The sequence below is a fragment of the Acinonyx jubatus genome, chromosome B2 (assembly GCF_027475565.1).
Source record: "Acinonyx jubatus isolate Ajub_Pintada_27869175 chromosome B2, VMU_Ajub_asm_v1.0, whole genome shotgun sequence".
NCBI lineage: Eukaryota > Metazoa > Chordata > Mammalia > Carnivora > Felidae > Acinonyx > Acinonyx jubatus.
The window spans coordinates 54,003,846-54,020,971 of NC_069385.1; the positions used below are offsets into that span (position 1 = coordinate 54,003,846).

Genomic DNA, 17,126 nt, shown 5'->3' on the forward strand with positions numbered 1-17,126 from the left:
TACCCAATCTACTTTTTATACCATCCATTTCCTCTTCCTCAACATGGACTCCAGCAAGCTGTGGTTTTTTTTTTTTTTTAAGTTTATTTATTTTTTGAGAGAGAGAGAGAGAGAGAGAGAGAGACAGAGAGACAGAGAGAGAGAGAGAGAGAGACAGAGAGACAGAGAGAAAGCACAAGTGGGAGAGGGGCAGACAGGCAGAGAGAGAATCCCAAGCAGGCTCCACACTATCAGTGCAGAGCCCATGGCAGGGCTTGATCCCATGAACTATAAGATCATGACCTGAGCTGAAATCAAGAATTGGATGCTCAACCAACTGAGCCACCCAGGTGCCCCTAAGGTACTGTTTAATATCAATTTTCCATTAGGAGGAAAGTGAAGGGTCTTGCAAATGACCCCTATTAAGTTTGACATCGGCTCTCCTTTCTCTGCAAACTTCTCCCTTTCCCCTTATCTACATGGTCACAGGATAGTCTCCAAGCAGCCATGGTTATAAATTATGTCCCCTAACGTTGTTAGATACAGTTTGGACTGGACAGAGATTCAGTCTTGGAAAATTTGGAACGGGGAGTAAGAGATCTGGTCTGTGTTTAGGTTGAAATCTTTAAATGCAGGAGATATAAAAAACATTTTTTGCAGTCATATTTTCTACCACGAAGATTAGGTAGTTAGATACATAGAGTGGAACAAAGAGAGAATGTCTCATCCCTGAGACATGGCCTTGGTTTCATTCTTATATTTTCCACTTGTTGCTTAAGTTAACTTGAGTTGGTTTCTGTTTCTTGAAACCAAAAGTGAGCCAAGAGATAGACTGTCTTGATAGAAGCCTACCTGTTAGTTCTACAGTCACATTATTGCCTCTATCACTTCAGCTAGTAGTTATTTTCAAATGCACATAGAATCCAGTCTCTGAAGATCTAGGAATACAATCGAGGCGCTCCAGAGGAGTCAAAATGAGATCTGACAAGTCCAAGATTTATATGTATACATATTTATATATAATATAGTATATTTATATATAATATAATATTTATATGCATATATATATTTCTTTGCTATAAAATCAACTAATTGCTTTTTTAACTCATTTCATCATCATATAATCTTTTTTCTAAAGTTTATTTATTTTGAGAGAGAGAGCGTGCACAAGTGGGGGAGGGGTAGGGAAGACAGACAGAATCCCAAGCAGGCTCCTTACCATCTGTGCAGAACCCAGTGTGGGGCTCAAACTCATGAACTGTGAGATCATGACCTGAGCCAAGATCCAGAGTCGGACGCTTAACTGACTGAGCCACCCAGGTGCCCCAATCTCTTTTCCTTTTTTTAAGTAATCTCTACACCCAACATGGGGTTCAAACTCACAACCCCCAGATTGAAAGTTGCACGTTCTACCAACTGAGCCAGCCAGGTGCCTCTCATTATTTTACTTTATTTTATTTTTAAAAGTTTATTTATTTATTTTGAGACACAGAGAGAGAACAAGTAGGGAAGGGGCAGAGAGAGAGGGAATCTCAAGTAGGCTATGCACTGTCATTAGCGTGGAGCCCAATGTAGGGCTTGAACTCACAAACTGTGAGGTCATGTTCTGAGCAGAAATCAAGAGTCAGATGCTTAACCAGCTGAGCCACCCAGGTGCCCCTCAAGTAATTAGTTTAAATAACTGTCATGGTCTTTAAAATGTTAAGAGACTAATAAAGGGGACTGGATAGGCAACCACCACCCCCATGGTACTCTTTTTGTGGGTAATTTCTTTCTCTAATTTTGGGGAGAAAAAAATGATCCTGTCTATAGTTTCATTACTCAAATTCAGAAACCATAGCTCTCCTTTCTTCATAAAAGGCTGAGGTGGACACAGCTGGTTAAACCTGGATAATTAAAGTATCAATCAGAACAAGAGAGATTAAATGACTTTACTTGAATGGAACAATTAGGCAGGACTAAAATTGGAAGAAAAATAAAATCCATTACAAAAGAAACATAGCAAACAATTTGACACTGCCTTCTTTGTAAGTAAGTCATGTTCACTGTGTACATGACAACAGAGGCAGAAGGAAGCAAATGTTACAAACAAGGTAAGTCTATGAATGTCCATGTCTCAGGAAGTTCATGTTGTCCAGTTCACCTATGGCAACATTTGGAGCAAGTCTACTTGTTATCATCCTTCTATGCTTCTTGAAGAATACTTAAAACTTGATTTAAAGAAGGCATACTGTATGGAAATAGAATCTTGTTCATTTCTTTAGCAATCTATATATCCCAACAAATTAAATGGATAACAAATAATAATAAAACATACTTTGAAACTATCAAAAGATACATAAAATCCATATATGGTTATTAATAAACATTGAACAATTAATAAGATTTTTTAAGTAGGGCAATCACCTTTCAATATATAATTAAAATATGTCTGTTAGGGTTCTCCAGAGAAATAGAACCAATAGGATATATAGAGAGAGAGGGAGAGAGAGAGAACTAGATATAGATAGAGAGAGTGGGGAGGAGAGATGGATTGTAAAGCATTGCCTAACATGATTATGGAGGCTGAAAAGACCCAAGATCTACAGTTGGCATGCTACAGACCTAGAAGAGCTGATGTGTAGTTATATTGTGAGTCGGAAGGCCTAAGAACCAGAACAGCCAATGGTTTCAGTTCCAGTCCACAAGCTTGCAGACTTAAGACCCAAGAAGAGCTGATGTTTCAGTTCAAGTCTTAAGGCAGAAAAAAAAATATCAATGTCCCAGCTCAAAGCAATCAGGCAGGAGGAGTCCCCTCTGACCCAGCCTTTTTGTTCTACTTAAGTCTTCAATTGACTCAGTAAAGCTTACCCAAATTAGGGAGGGCAATCTGCTTTATTCAGTGTACTCATTCAAATGTTAGCTTATCCAGAAACATCCTCACAGACAAACCCAAATAATGTTTGACTAAATGTTGGGCACTCCATGCCCAGTCAAGTTGATATATACAATTAACCATCAGAAAGAAGTCCACCCCTTGTCAACTTGGAACCCATATGCATCTCCTTAAACCAAATTTAATCTCTAAATAATGACAATAACAAGGTCATAATTCTACTTAACATGATATAATATCTTGCATAAACCAAAAACATACTAACCCTTTCCCTTGAAAGGGAGGTAATATTGTTGAATGATGTTCACTCTTCTTGATATCCCATAATTCAAATTCTATAATGTAAAATTAACAATACTTAAATATTATGACATAAAGTCAATATATCTTACATTATATGATAAGGAAATACAAGAGGGAAGAAAACAAAGGTATTTGTGAAATACACGCACACACATACATAACAAAGTAAGGATAAATACTCATGACAATTATAGTCCTCACTTCTATAACTAGTCACATGGTCATTGCTTGTATTTATAACTACCTTCTTCCACTACCCATTCTGTTTTCCCTTTGTTTTCAGCCAGCATCTCAGGTGGTCATGCATGATTTTTTACCGTTAGGGTGACCCAAATCTTCACTCCTGAAGGATGTGAGCCATTAGTTGTTCTGTCTGGGTTGGGTTGTTGTAGTTTTCCATTGGCCTTAATCACAGCGCATGGTAATACAAAGGGATCCCCTGTATTTCAGACATACTCTTCTTTCCTTCTATGGTGGATGAGTAGTCCAATTTCCCCTTGGTAGTCAGGATCAATCACCCCAGCCAGCACAGTAACTCCTTTCTTTGCCTGTTGATTCAGACACATGGGGAACCCAAAGTGGCCAGTCGGCAGTCTTAACTTCCAGTTCAGTGGAATCATTGTTGTATCGTCTGGTAGAAACATTCCTCCCCTTGGAACAAAGACCTCTAGACCAGTGGAACATAAGGTCATGGGGATAGGAAGCAAAATTGTGCTAGTGAATTATTAGGGTTAATAGTGAGATTTACCATTCCCATTGTTACCCCTTGCTTCCTGGACTCATGAATTCTGGCTATAGGAGAAAAAAAGCACCATATGTTATATATCTAATTAACCATGAGTCTTCCTGTTATTGGGAAATAGATTCAATGATCAGAATTTGGCCACTCACAATATACAAATACTGGAGTACACATATTCATGAATATTTCTTTTTTTAAAGTTTTTATTTATTTAGAGAGAGAGGGAGAGAGGGAGAGAGGGAGAGTGGGGAGGGACAGAGAGAAAGAGAGAGGGAGAGAGAGAATCCCAAGTAGGCTGTGCACTGTCAGCACAGAGCCCAACATAGGGCTTGATCTCATGAGCTGTGAAATCATGACCTGAGCCAAAAACAAGGGTTGGACGCTTAACCGACTAAGCTACCCAGGCACCCCTCTATTCATTTCTTTATTGAGGAGATATTTACTTAAAAATATATTGATACAAAGTTAAAGTTCTAATAAAATTCATCTAAGAGAAATATGCATTTATAACCAGATAATCTGTCAGGTAAATGTGATTAAACTTCATTGTTTTAAAAATACCCCAATGCAGAGGCTATAAAGTACACTATTTCGGGGTTGGAGATTTGGAAATGAGATTGGTCACCAGAGTGAATACATGAGACTCTTTGCAAAGTGTAATGAATGAATATGATTTACATGTTCCATGTGTTCAGGTCATTCCAGTCAGGCATGCAAAGTTTATGGGCATTAGGAGTTAACTTATTGTGGGTTTTTTTTTTTTTTGCATATTAGAGAATTTGGAAAATAGAAGTATAAGTTTCTACTGATGTATCAATGGAAAAACCATTTAAAGCAGATGTACATTTGAATTACAACGTAAATTCAATGTAACAAGTGTACTGAGTACTTTACTAAGGCCAGTACTTGAGCATACAAATATAAACAGGACACAGTTCATATTCTCCATGAGGTTATCAGCTAATGGGTGAAGGTGGGGGGCATAAGACACACTCTAATTAGTTTACTAAAGAGTGAAGTAAAACAGAGGAAACTGCCATTTAAGATAGCAAGTTGAATACATGATTAGATCCGCTCCTTCCTGAAATCCCACCAAAATGACAGTAAAAAGATTTTTGACACACAAAGACATAGAGAGCAGGAGGAGAGAAAACAAAATAAGACTACTGGAAGCTGGAAAGCAACTGGACTAATGACAACTGATTTAGCAGAACCGGAATAGTTGAATCCTAAGCCTACAGTGGAAAAAAAGCAAGTGAATTACATTATAGAATTCTCAAGAAACATGGGAAATACAGGACCTGAGGTATCTTTGAAAATGTAGGTAAACTGAAGCTAAAAGTCTGAAAGTCTGTTTACAATAACCTCCCTACAACTCTGTCCCACCCAGCAGAATACTTAAGTAAGTTGCTGACCTAATATCCGATTACTCTTGAATGCTTTTCTATATATATATTCTACGAATAAAAATATTTTCTTACATGGACACAATATAATTATCAAAATCAGGAACATTATACATTACTACCATCTAATTATCGGACTCTACTCAAATTTCACTAGTTTTCCAATAATGTCCTTTATGTCAGGTGCAGTCCCTCAATCTTTCCCTGACTCTTATAGCCATACACTTCTGAAGATTACAAGCTAGCTATTTTATAGAGTGAACCTTAATTTGATTTGTCTGATGCTTTCTCATATTAGCATCATGTTATGTATCTTCGGCAGGAATATAACAGAAGTAATGTTGTGATCTTCTAACTACATTCCATCAGGTGGCATACAATTTCTATTTATCCAATTGGATGATATTCATGTTGACCATTTGATTAATGTGGGATCTGACAGACTTCTCCACTATAAATTTTTTTCCATTTGTAATTAATAAGTATTTTGGGGGGAGGAACTTTTAAAATATGTAAATATCTTATTCCTCATTAATTATTCAATTTATTCATTTATTTAAATACATTAATATAGGCGGGGCACCTGGATGGCTCAGTCGATTGAGCATCCAACTCTCAGTTTTGGCTCAGGTCATGATCTCATAGTTCGTGGGTTCAAGCCTCGAGTTGGGCTCTGCACTCACAGTGCAGAGCCTGTTTCGGATTCTCTCTCTCCCCCTCTCTCTCTGCCCCTCCCTGTCTCTCTTTCTCTCTCTCTCAAAAATAAATAAAAACTAAAAAAATGTATCAATATAGGCTTGCGGTTTCCTGTTTTATTCAATGGATTATTACATGTTGACCAATATTATTTTGATGCTCAAAATGTCCCAGGTTTGGCCAGGGGGAGCCTATTCAATCTGTATGTTGTTTTCATGTCCCCATCAATTCTTTTTTTTTTTTTTATTTTTTTAATGTTTATTTATTATTGAGAGACAGAGAGACAGAGCAGGGGAGGGGCAGAGAGAGGAGGAGACACAGAATCTGAAGCAGGCTGCAGGCTCTGAGCTGTCAGCACAGAGCCCGACATGGGGCTTGAACTCACAAACAGTGACATCACGACCTGAGCCAAAGTCGGACGCTCAACTTACTGAGCCACCCAGGCGCCCCCCCCCCCCCATCAATTCTTTGAGCACTTTCTTACTTTCTGGCACAACAACATGATCCAGGCTAAACTTGTGTTTTTCCGCTGCCCCAGTGGTGGAATCAGTTATTTCTCCAAGGATTCTTAGTTTCCTTTAGGGGAGAATAATATTTAGAAGCTACCACCTTGGGCTCAATATGTGCTCATTATTATTAATGGGGTGCCTCTGCTACCAGGCCTTCTCAGTGGACAAAGCCAGGGAAAATACACACACACACACACACACACACACACACACACACACACCCATATACAACTATATTTATTTCTATATCTGTATGTATGTCCAGTCACTGATATTGCTAATTCTAATCCAACACTACAGAGTTCATTCTACTGGTCTCTCTTTTCATATTTGTAACTCCCTTCTCTGAGAGTAAGAAACTGGACCTTCATTATCCTTAATATATTTACTTATTTGATCAATCCTTCTGAACATAAGCAGACTCCCACTCACTGCTGCCCCCTCCCCTGCATGGAAACTCTTCTTACCCTACTCATTTAAAAAAAAATTTTTTTTTAAGTTTACTTATTTTTGAAACAGAGAGAGACAGAGCATGAACGGGGGAGGGGCAGAGAGAGAGGGAGACACAGAATCGGAAGCAGGCTCCAGGCTCTGAGCTGTTAGCACAGAGCCCAACGCGGGGCTCGAACTCATGGACTGCCAAGTCGCGACCTGAGCTGATGTCGGATGCTTAACCGACTGAGCCACCCAGGTGCCCCTCTTCTTACTCTACTCATGATCCAATACCTGTATCAGGCTGATGCTTTCTCCTTATCCTCTAATGCCCTCTTCCTCTTCTTCTTTTTTTTGAGATGAAAAAAAAAATCTCTCCACCCATCATGGGACTCAAACTGACAACCCCAAGATCAAGAGTCCCACGCTCTACCCACTGAGCCAGCCGGGCACCCCTGTCCTCCTCTTCTTACCTGTTCTCTGACACCCTTTGTTCCAGGAAGGGAAGGGGAAAACGTGATTTCTTTCACCTTCTCTTTTAGCCTTTTTTTTTTTTAACTATTACAAACAATACTGCAGTTAGTCATGGTGTCTATACAAGGTTAGTATATGTTTAAAATAAATTCCTACAAGTGGACTTGTTGGGTCAGAGCGTATGTATCTTTGTAATGCTGTTGATTGTGCTACATTACTTTTCAGAGTTTAAACAATTTACTCATGATGATGCCTGAAAGAACTCTTAGATACATGGAAACATAAATACACAGAAAGACCTAAACGTGACAGGATAACATTTGAGAAAATTAAGACATTTTTTCTCTTCTTATTTCTCTGGAAATACATTTATCGTTACATAAGTCAAATTCCCTACTAATTCGGTTTCTCGCTAAAGAAAATGGAGCAAAATTTAGCCATCACGAGCAAATTTAGAAATACAAAACAATAACCGAACAGACTGGCTAAAAACTTTAAGAACGCTCAGAAACATAAATTAGCACCATAAGCTGAATGGGAGCTAGTACAGTAGCCCTGCAATTTTGCAAGGCAGAAATGAAAGCAGGACGATACAAAACACCAGGAAATATTTTTTCTACCACACGTGTTCGTCAGATACTTGTCAGAAAACCGTTTTCCAGGTCATTAGCTTACATCCTGCAGCCCAGCAGTGGTATCGGCGCGCTCTTTGGAGTGGCCTCTCCCATGGCCTCGGGCATGTCAGAAATCGGGAGCTTGCAGTTACGGGGTTTGCCCAGGACTTCCCAGGTTTTTGCCCTGGCTGCAGGTTTGTGCTGTACCTCGCGAACCCCTCCAAGTACCTAGCCACCCTAGGACCAGGCTTACACTGGGAGAGAACTTGGACCTGCGCTCTCCAACACGGCACCGCTAGCCGCATGGGACTATTTACATTTAAATTAAGTTCAATGAAAAATTAATTTCCTCGGTCGCCGTAGCTAAGTCACAATCGCTCAGCAGCCACAAGTGGCTAGTGGCTACCGTATTAGAAAATGCAGATATAGAATTTTTCCATTATCGCAGAAAGGCTAATGACAACGCTGATGTTGACACTTTGAAGTTAAAAGGAAAAAAAAGCTCGGAAGCCACTGGGCTCCCCTACCCAAAATAATTAACAGACGTTATTACTCCTTCCAAATAGGATGAGGGAGGAAATTATGCTAAGAAACCACCAAGCAAAAACCTGCAAAGGCACCTGCCGGAAGGCTTTCTCGGGGAACTCACGTAATTCTCACGGCGGAGGCCGTCCCTCTTTCTGCTGTGTGAAGTAACTCCTCAGACTTCTAGAACGCAGGGAATCCCAAAGCGGTGGGCGACAGAGGGCCAAGACCCCCGAGATTCAGTTGTTCAAAGCGTTGGACGCCTGTATTCACAGGGTGGGGAGCCTCCGCTCTGCGGTCCACAGCCTGACGCCACCCTCGGTCTCGCATCCCCTCCGTCAGGTGCTTGTAGCCGAGCAGGAGCGCGAACCTGCCTTTGCGCGCGCGCTTCTGCACGAGCGCGCGCGCGGCTCTCGGCAGCCAATGGGGCGGGGCGCCGCGCGCCGGGGCGGGGCCATGACGCGCGCGCCTCGTGACCCCGCTCGCGGCCTGCGCCCAAGGAAGCCGGAAGCGACGGCCGTCAGCTGCGCCGGCTCGCGGGGGAGAGGTGGCTTGAGTGCTTTGGGGTTTGCGGACCCCGCGATGGAGCTAGACGCGCCAGTCGCGTGGCGGAGGCCGTTGCTTTTGCGGCGGCTGCTGCTGGTGCCGCTTCTGTGGTCGGGGCTGGTTCTGGGAGCGCTCGCCGTGGTCAGCAGCCCCCACAGGGTCCTCCACGACCTCCTGTCGGAGCAGCAGTTGCTGGAGGTGGAGGACTTGTCCCTGACCCTGCTGCAGGGCGGAAGGCTGGGGCCACTGTCGTTACCCCCGGACCTGCCGGATCTGGATCCCGAGTGTCGGGAGCTGTTACTGGACTTCGCCAACAGCAGCGCAGAGCTGACCGGGTGCTTAGTGCGCAGCGCCCGGCCAGTGCGCCTCTGTCAGACCTGCTATCCCCTCTTCCAACAGGTCGCGAACAAGATGGACAACATCAGTCGAGCCGTGGGGGTGGGTAGCGGAGCACCCCCCTGGACCTCCGGCGTGGAGGGTTGGGAAAGGAGGATGTAATGATGGTAACTCGGGGAGGGGGGGGGGGCTCAGTTTTCCTGTTTGTAAGAAAAAAGGGTTGGACTGGGATTGTGGAGTTTGGGGCATCAGAAAAGTGGGTGGCATTATAGGGCTTGGAGTTTCGATTTTTGCCTCCGTAGCTGCTGTTGGGCAGCTTGGTACATATTTGCAGATAGGTATGGTTGTTTTTCTTGGGTCTCCTACACCCTTAACCCCACTTTTCCTTTCCCTTCCCTCCTTTACCCTCTTCACCCCACTCCAATACAGCTTCTTCCCATCTCTACTTGGTGTTCCCAGAAAGGACCCTTTCCTGAAACTCCAAGTAGAGTGGAGAAACTCTAGTATGGCAGTGTTTAGGAAGATTGAGCTTGATAGCCAGAAAATATCAGATGCACTACTTTATAGCTGCTTGGTCTTGGATTAATTATTTATAGTCTTAGTATGGACTTAGTGTAGTATAGACTTAGTATAGACTTAGTATTAGACTTAGTATAGACCCCTCGGTAAGATGGAAAAAACAGCCGCCTGTTGTGACTGTTACAAGAATTACAAGAGCTGACATATGAAAGTTCATCTTTTAGCCATATACTCTGAGCAAATTACTTACATTCTCTGTCTGTATTCTTATCTGTAAGATGAAAGGAGCTCTTAGAAAACTAGCACATAGTAATAGTTCTCAGTAAATGGGAGTTAAAATTTTAGGAAATGATATTATATCTACCCTCCATTCTTTATACCCTTAGTGCTTTTCTGGTCATGTGGTAGGTCCTGTGAAGGGTTTAATAGAAAAGAGGAAGGAAGGAAGAAAAAAAGAGAAAGAATACGTGTTCCTAACTAATAAGAAATTTTATAGGGTCTAGAGTAGGAAAGGATAAGAGTGTCAGGGCTGGTAGGAGTCATGAGGTGTGGGCCGGATATGCCTTGTAAAGGAAAAACATGAGGAATGACATTAGGGTTGTGGAGGGGGAAAGTTCCTCTTGTATTGAGGGGACAAGTAGTCTCACGAAAATGTGATTGGAATTATTTCATCAATCATAGTTGATTTGACAAAAACTTATATAGAATTGCATCCTGCTTTAAGTCAGCCTGATATTCCTTAAGGTAAATCTTTTTTTTTAAACATATATAGGAAATTTATTTGCATTAAATAAATATGAGGTCAATCTTCCTGTAAAGAGCTAGTTTTAAAGGTAGTTGTCAAGTTTGGAAAAAAACAAAACCAATGAATCACCAAAGTAGTAATTAGTAAAATTTATTGTGCACACACCGAAAAAGACAGTATGAACTGGAAAGCACTCAAACCAAAACATGGAATGAGGCTCAGAGATACACTATTATAAAGCAGTTTACATAGTATAGAATGGTGACTGTTAATTCTTCACAGCGTTGGTTACAATATAGGAATTTTCTTTTTATTTTTCATAGGAATTTTCTGAAAGAGAATTGGTTAGTGGTTACCTCATATCAATTTGGGAGAACAGTTTAAGTCTGGCTTATGATTTTCAAAGGGATAAACAAGAAGTAGCCCAGGTCAAGATAGCTTCACTTGTCTTGCAAAGTAAGCTAAATTAAGTTTTTGTTTGTGTGACTAAACTGGCTTTGCCTGATCAGGGAATATTCAAGTCTGGTCTCCATTTGTGTTTAATTTTAACATAGCTTAAACTTAGGCTTCAGTATTTTTCAGGCATACTTCTGTTAGGTGTAAAAAGGTGGATATTTATCCATCTATCTATATTCTTATGATTTTAAAATATAGCACCCAAGACTCGTCCCTGTCACGATAGCAAGGTATGATATGACATCATATCTGTTTTGAGCAATTAAGTGAGTTGTTTTGTGGCCAACATGACTGAATCATGATGCAAAGCTTGGATCTTTTGAGGGAGCAAATGCTTTCCTCATTTGTGTAGATACAGTGGAATTAAGAAAAAGTTAAAAAATTACCCCAAACTCTAGTGGTACCCATCACCCATTCTGTGTATGAATTTCCACATGAATTCCTCACTGCCCAAGAGAGACTTCCTCGGGTAGGGGATGGCAGAAACTTCCTTCCTTTCATTCGTGCCTCTCAGATTCTTTTTTTTTTTTTTTTTATTAGGTGCCTCTCAGATTCTACCAGTGGATCTGGGCACCGGACTCACCTCACCCTTGTGTGAAAGGAAGAGAGCAAAGAGATTTAAAAAGGCAGAAAAACCCTTTACCCAACCTGGAATTCCTAACATCCTAGACCTTGACCTCTTTCCCTTTCCTCAGTAGAGCTAGATGTGCTTTGCTAGCTCAGAAGCATGATTTTTACAGTTCTGAGTTACTTCATGGATTTTAATGTTTGTTTATTTTTGAGAGAGAGAGAGCACGCATGAGCGGTGGAGGGGCAGAGAGAGAGAGAGAGAGAGAGAGAGAGAACAGAAGCAGGCTCCAGGCTCCAGCTGTCAGCACAGAGCCTGATGCGGGGCTTGAACTCACAAACTGTGAGATCATGACCTGAGCTGAGGTCAGACGCTTAACCGACTGAGCCACCCAGGCACCCCACTTCATGGATTTTATAGGCTTCCTTGGATTGGTTCTGGAATTGAATCATCATGTGTAATAATGAACTTCTGGAAAAAAAGTGTTCTGAGTTTCTTATGAGTGAACTGGAAGGAATCAGTTGTCCTTTCTGTGTGTGGGGGGGCGGGCACGGAGGGGGTATTTCTCAAGAGTAATGTATTTTCTTTGACTCACATAAACTCAGTCTTTCATTTAAATGAGTTTAATTCGGGACATGGTATTTTTAAATATTGGGCTGGTAAAACGATACAGGAGGAAAAGAAGGATAAGGTCCAAGCTCCAAACTATCAGTTGGAGAGATAAACCTCTTTTGTGAAAAAGAAAAAAGGAAAAAAAAAATCATCAATGTGAATGTTATAATTCATACAATAGCAATTTACAGCAGAAGGGTGAAGGAGATACTGAATTAAAGGAGGGAACAGAGCAAGGGGGCATTAATCAGAGAAAACCTATGAGCTGAATTTTGAACAAGATATCCTTTATCATCTCTTTAGGCCAAATCCATGTACATGGGTTGATTGAGAGAGGAGGGGAGTATAACAAGGAGAAAAAGAATCTAAGGTAGAAATTAGCAAGCTGTTTTCTCTGGTACAGCAAGCTAATTCATTTAACTATAATAGAATTGTCTGATAAGAATTCTGTTTTCTTATCAGTTCCTCTTGGAATTATTGAGACAAGGCCTGCATATGGTTTTATTATCTGAAGGTAAAGAATACAGAACTGACTGATTCCCTCTTCCTTACAGTCAGTATTTTTTTCTTTTAATTTAAATGGATGGTGGTTTCATTGAGCTGTTCAGCATCCTCAGAGAAGTTGCCAGGATGCTTTGCCCCCCGCCCCAAACTCTGAATTGCTTAGCTCTATCTCATTCTGCTTGGTTTGTCTAAAGTGTACATAGATAGATATAGATATGGATAGATATGTATATGTATTTATGAAGGTGCTAGTGATTAGGGGTATGTATCTGGAAGTGGTCAACATACTTTTTTTCAGTATAGATTAATACACAAATTCTTAAGAATATAGGGGGAGAATCAACATAGAATAACATAATAATCTGTATCTTTCATTAGCAATCAGAAAATAATGCTTCTAATGCATTCATTCAAGAAAATTATTGAGTATTATATGCAGGCAGGCCAGTGGTAGTTACTAGGGATATAGCTGTGAATGAGCAGACCTTGTAGTCTGGTAGGGAAAACAGGCATTAACTATATTATAATACAAGTAATTACTTAATTCAGGTGTGATAAGTGTTGTCAAGTAAAAAAAAACCCAGATGCTACCAAAGCATATAACAAGGGAGCTGATCTTGACTAGGGCTGGTGGTAGGTAGAGTGGTCAGCGGTTAAAGCTGATACCTAAAATCTGGGAGGGTGTGGGGTGGGGAAGAGAAGGTATACGTCCAAAAGAAGTAACGGGTGTGAAGACTGAGTCTGGTGTGTTTGAGCACTAGAAAGAACTCAAAGTACTATGAGCCAGAAGGAGACCTGTGACCTGAGCCTGAAGAAGTAGGCAGGTACCAGGTCATGTGGGCCTGGTGGGAGTATGTTTAAGGGTTAGACTTTGATGTTGAAGCAGTGCGATGTTATTGAGAGGTTTAATTCTGTAGAATGACACGATGAGATTCGTACATTAACCATCCTGGTTACATGAGAGAAAGTGGAGGAGACAGACTGAGGAGGGTAGAGGAAGAGTAGGTGTGGAGAGGTGAATTAAGAGACTCTTGCAGTGATGTGGTAAATGGTGGCTAGACCATTGTGATGGGGAGAAATGGACAGATTTCAGAGCCATGTAGAATGTAGTCTTGACAAGACTTGGTAGTTAATCTGGGGAGGTTCTTGAAGTCCCAGTGTTTATGGCATTCCCTTACACTTTCTGTGTTCTCAAAACTCCAGGATTCTTACAGTGCCTGGTAAGTAGTAGGAGTTAAATAGCTTTGAAAGAATGAAGGGTCAGCATGACTTAATTCCTTTCTTGGGACAAAGGGGAAAAGGAATAGATAAGGATCAAATAGTTTAGGGACTTGGATTTATTTATTTGCATAGTGTGAGTTTTATTATTCAGATGACCTGTGGAAAGCATATTCATTCTATCTGGGTATAAACTATTTGGGTACAAATTGGATGTGTCACATTGTCTTGTGGATTATAAGATTTTTGCACCAAAAGTTGCCCAGAAGATAAAACTCAAATGTGTGATCATTTACCGAGATTAAAGAAATTATGTAAATAATATATGTTCATTGTAGAAAAATTTAGGCAGTGTAAATGAGGCAAAAAAGAAAATAAAAATCACCATATTTCCATTATTCAGAGATAATGCCAGTGCTACATTTTGATGAAAGCCTTCCAGAATTTTTTCCTATGTGTAAAAAGCAAGAAACAAGACACAATTTGGGCCTAAATGGTTGAGATTGTTTAATAGAAGCAAATATTTATTTAAGAAGCAAAGATTTTCTTCCCTTGCTAGTGAACCTGGTACCAGTAAATATTAGCTGCTTTTATTATGGTTATTAATTATGTCATTATTTGCTTATATCAAACAGTTAAAATGCTTCTAATCCTTTAATTATTTTTATGAGAACTTTTGCCTTATGTTGTTGTTTAGGAAGTCTAAAAGTACTCAGATTATATTTTTCTACCTTTTTGTTGTTGTTACAGAATACGTCAGAGAGTCATAGTTGTGCCAGAAGCCTCTTAATGGCAGATAGAATGCAGATAGTTGTGATTCTGTCTGAGTTTTTTAACTCCACATGGCAGAAGGCAAATTGTGCAAGTAAGTAATTCTTTCATTTTCATGTTGCAGTTATGGTTCAATAGTATAGATGTCAGATTTTATTTTAGTGAATTTTGAGATCTTTAGCTAGATAATACTTTTTATTACCAAGTTTAAATGAACTGCAATTAGCATCATGGTTTATTAGTGGGAATTACTTGGGCAAATATTGAAAGGCAGAAAAGTGTAGCAGTTAACAGGATGAGCTTAGTAGTCAGAGCTGGACTTCACGCTAAGCTCTGCCACTTGCTAACCCTGACTGACTGGCAGTCAGACCTTGGGCGTGTAACTTCACCCCTTGGAGCTTCAGTTTCTTCATCTGATTTGGGGGTAAGTTGGGGACAATAATGGGAACCTACCTTATATGATTGTTTTTAGGATTAAGTGAAAAAAATTATGTAAAGAACTTAGCTGGGTAGCTGGCACATAGTTAATGTTGAAGAAATGTTAACTGTTTACTATAATAATGATGATGATTATAATCTGTCAAATGGAGGTGGTGGGAGGTGATAACATCTGTTCTACCAGTTTTGCAGGTTTATGTGTATTTGTATAATACAGTGAGATCTATTTTCAGGCACTCTTGGGGAAAATTAAAACCACTGTTTCAATTTGTAAGTGTTTTGAATACCAATTGTGTACCAGGCAGTTTTTGTTTTCCATGTCTTATAATTTAGTGATGAAGAAAGTTATATTTACAGGATAACCCTAAGGTAGATAAATAAATGCTTTAATAAGGTTATCGAATACTTGGGGGATATAGAAAATACATTGGGGAGAATTTGAAATGACTTCTTAGAGTAGGTACCTTTTGATCCTATTCCTTTATGGCTAGGCGTGATTTCAAGAAGTAGAGATGACAGGAAGGACACTGCAGAGGGTGAGGCACCAAAGACAGAGGCACAGAGGTGTGAGAGTTGTAGCGTTCCAGGGTCTGGAAGCACAATGGGAGATAAAGTTGGAAAAGGAAAGTAGGACCTTGACTGACGCAGTAGTTTATCACCAGTACATTAAGAAATGGTTATATACTATAGTATGTTGGGCATTCACAATACACATGGAATATTAAAGGCAGTAAGGACTACTATAGGTTAAAATTTTTTTTTAACATTTAACCTAGGACTTTCCAAGCTGTTTTTGTTTTGTTTTCTTCATTTCATTAAAAAATTATTATTGAAGTATAGTTGACCTACAATGTTATGTTAGATTCGACAATTCTATACATTACTCAGTGCTCACCATGGTAAGTACAGTCACTATCTGTAGCTTTTTTTTTGGTTTTTACTACAAAGACCCTTTATTTTTTTCTTTTTATGGAATCCCGTTGGAAGAGGAAGAGAGAGACCAGTGAGCAAGTTATTATAATAGTTTAGGCAAGAAGCAGAGAAAACACAAAGTAGGGCATGGGCAGGGGAAATCCATAGGATTTAAAATCTGTGTACCTGTATGTAAGTCATTAATGAGTTTAACTCTTCTAAGGACTTGTCTTTTTGTTTAGTTCATATGAGAAAAACTGTAAATGGCAAAAAGACCCCTGCTAAGTTTTTTTCCTTTTTATTGACTCTCTTAACTTTGTCTCTATTAATTCAGATTTTATGGTAATTTGAACAGAGACTTGACTGACAGCCTTTTTTAAAGCAAAAGCTTTACTTTTTTAGTGTAAAAATTTCTAGTATAAATATGATTGAACAGAGTTTGTATACAGTTGGTATTCAAAATGATTGAACAGAGTTTACTTAACCTATATAGGAGAATTGTTTTTAAGTATTCTTAAAACCTTAAAAAATCCATTAATATAAAAAATATGTTAATTATAAGTAATTTAAAATTAATTAGAGTAAATGGGATACGTATTGGATTTCAATTCTTTTGAATGGTATGACTTAACTTTTATACTTGAGAGGCAAAGCATCTTTTGTTTAAAAGATATTTTGTAACAAAAAAAGATATTTTGTGACAAAGACTTCACTAATGCGAAGCAGCTTTCTTCACCAGTTAATTAAAAAAGAAAGAAAACATTTTGTTGCATATTTACTTAATATGGTAGTTATAAAACTCTTTAGAATAAATTCTTAGGATACCTTTGTTTTCCTGTGACCCATCCTATCTTGTAAATATTCCTTAAGTAAACTTCTTTTGAACAACAAGTGAAATGCTTACCTCCTAATTAAAATTTGGCCAAGACATATGGTCAGGTGAAAG

The 17,126-nt window shown here is 39.6% G+C and overlaps 1 protein-coding gene and 1 long non-coding RNA gene across 2 annotated transcripts in view; one reads left to right on the plus strand and one right to left on the minus strand.

The window, feature by feature from the left end:
• Positions 1–1,895: 1,895 nt before the first annotated feature.
• Positions 1,896–8,946, minus strand: LOC113598737 (uncharacterized). The gene is made up of 2 exons (XR_003419441.2): positions 8,680–8,946; positions 1,896–3,705 (listed from the first exon to the last, which is right to left on the minus strand). It is a non-coding gene; the product is annotated as an uncharacterized LOC113598737 (long non-coding RNA).
• A 65-nt stretch (positions 8,947–9,011) lies between these two features.
• The window catches only part of OSTM1 (osteoclastogenesis associated transmembrane protein 1), a 41,406-nt gene continuing 33,291 nt past the window's right edge, over positions 9,012–17,126 (plus strand). Inside the window, exons 1-2 of the mRNA XM_027057148.2 lie at positions 9,012–9,539; positions 14,810–14,924. Coding sequence (XP_026912949.2) covers positions 9,012–9,539; positions 14,810–14,924 — 643 coding nt within the window. The remainder of the gene's footprint in view (positions 9,540–14,809; positions 14,925–17,126) is intronic.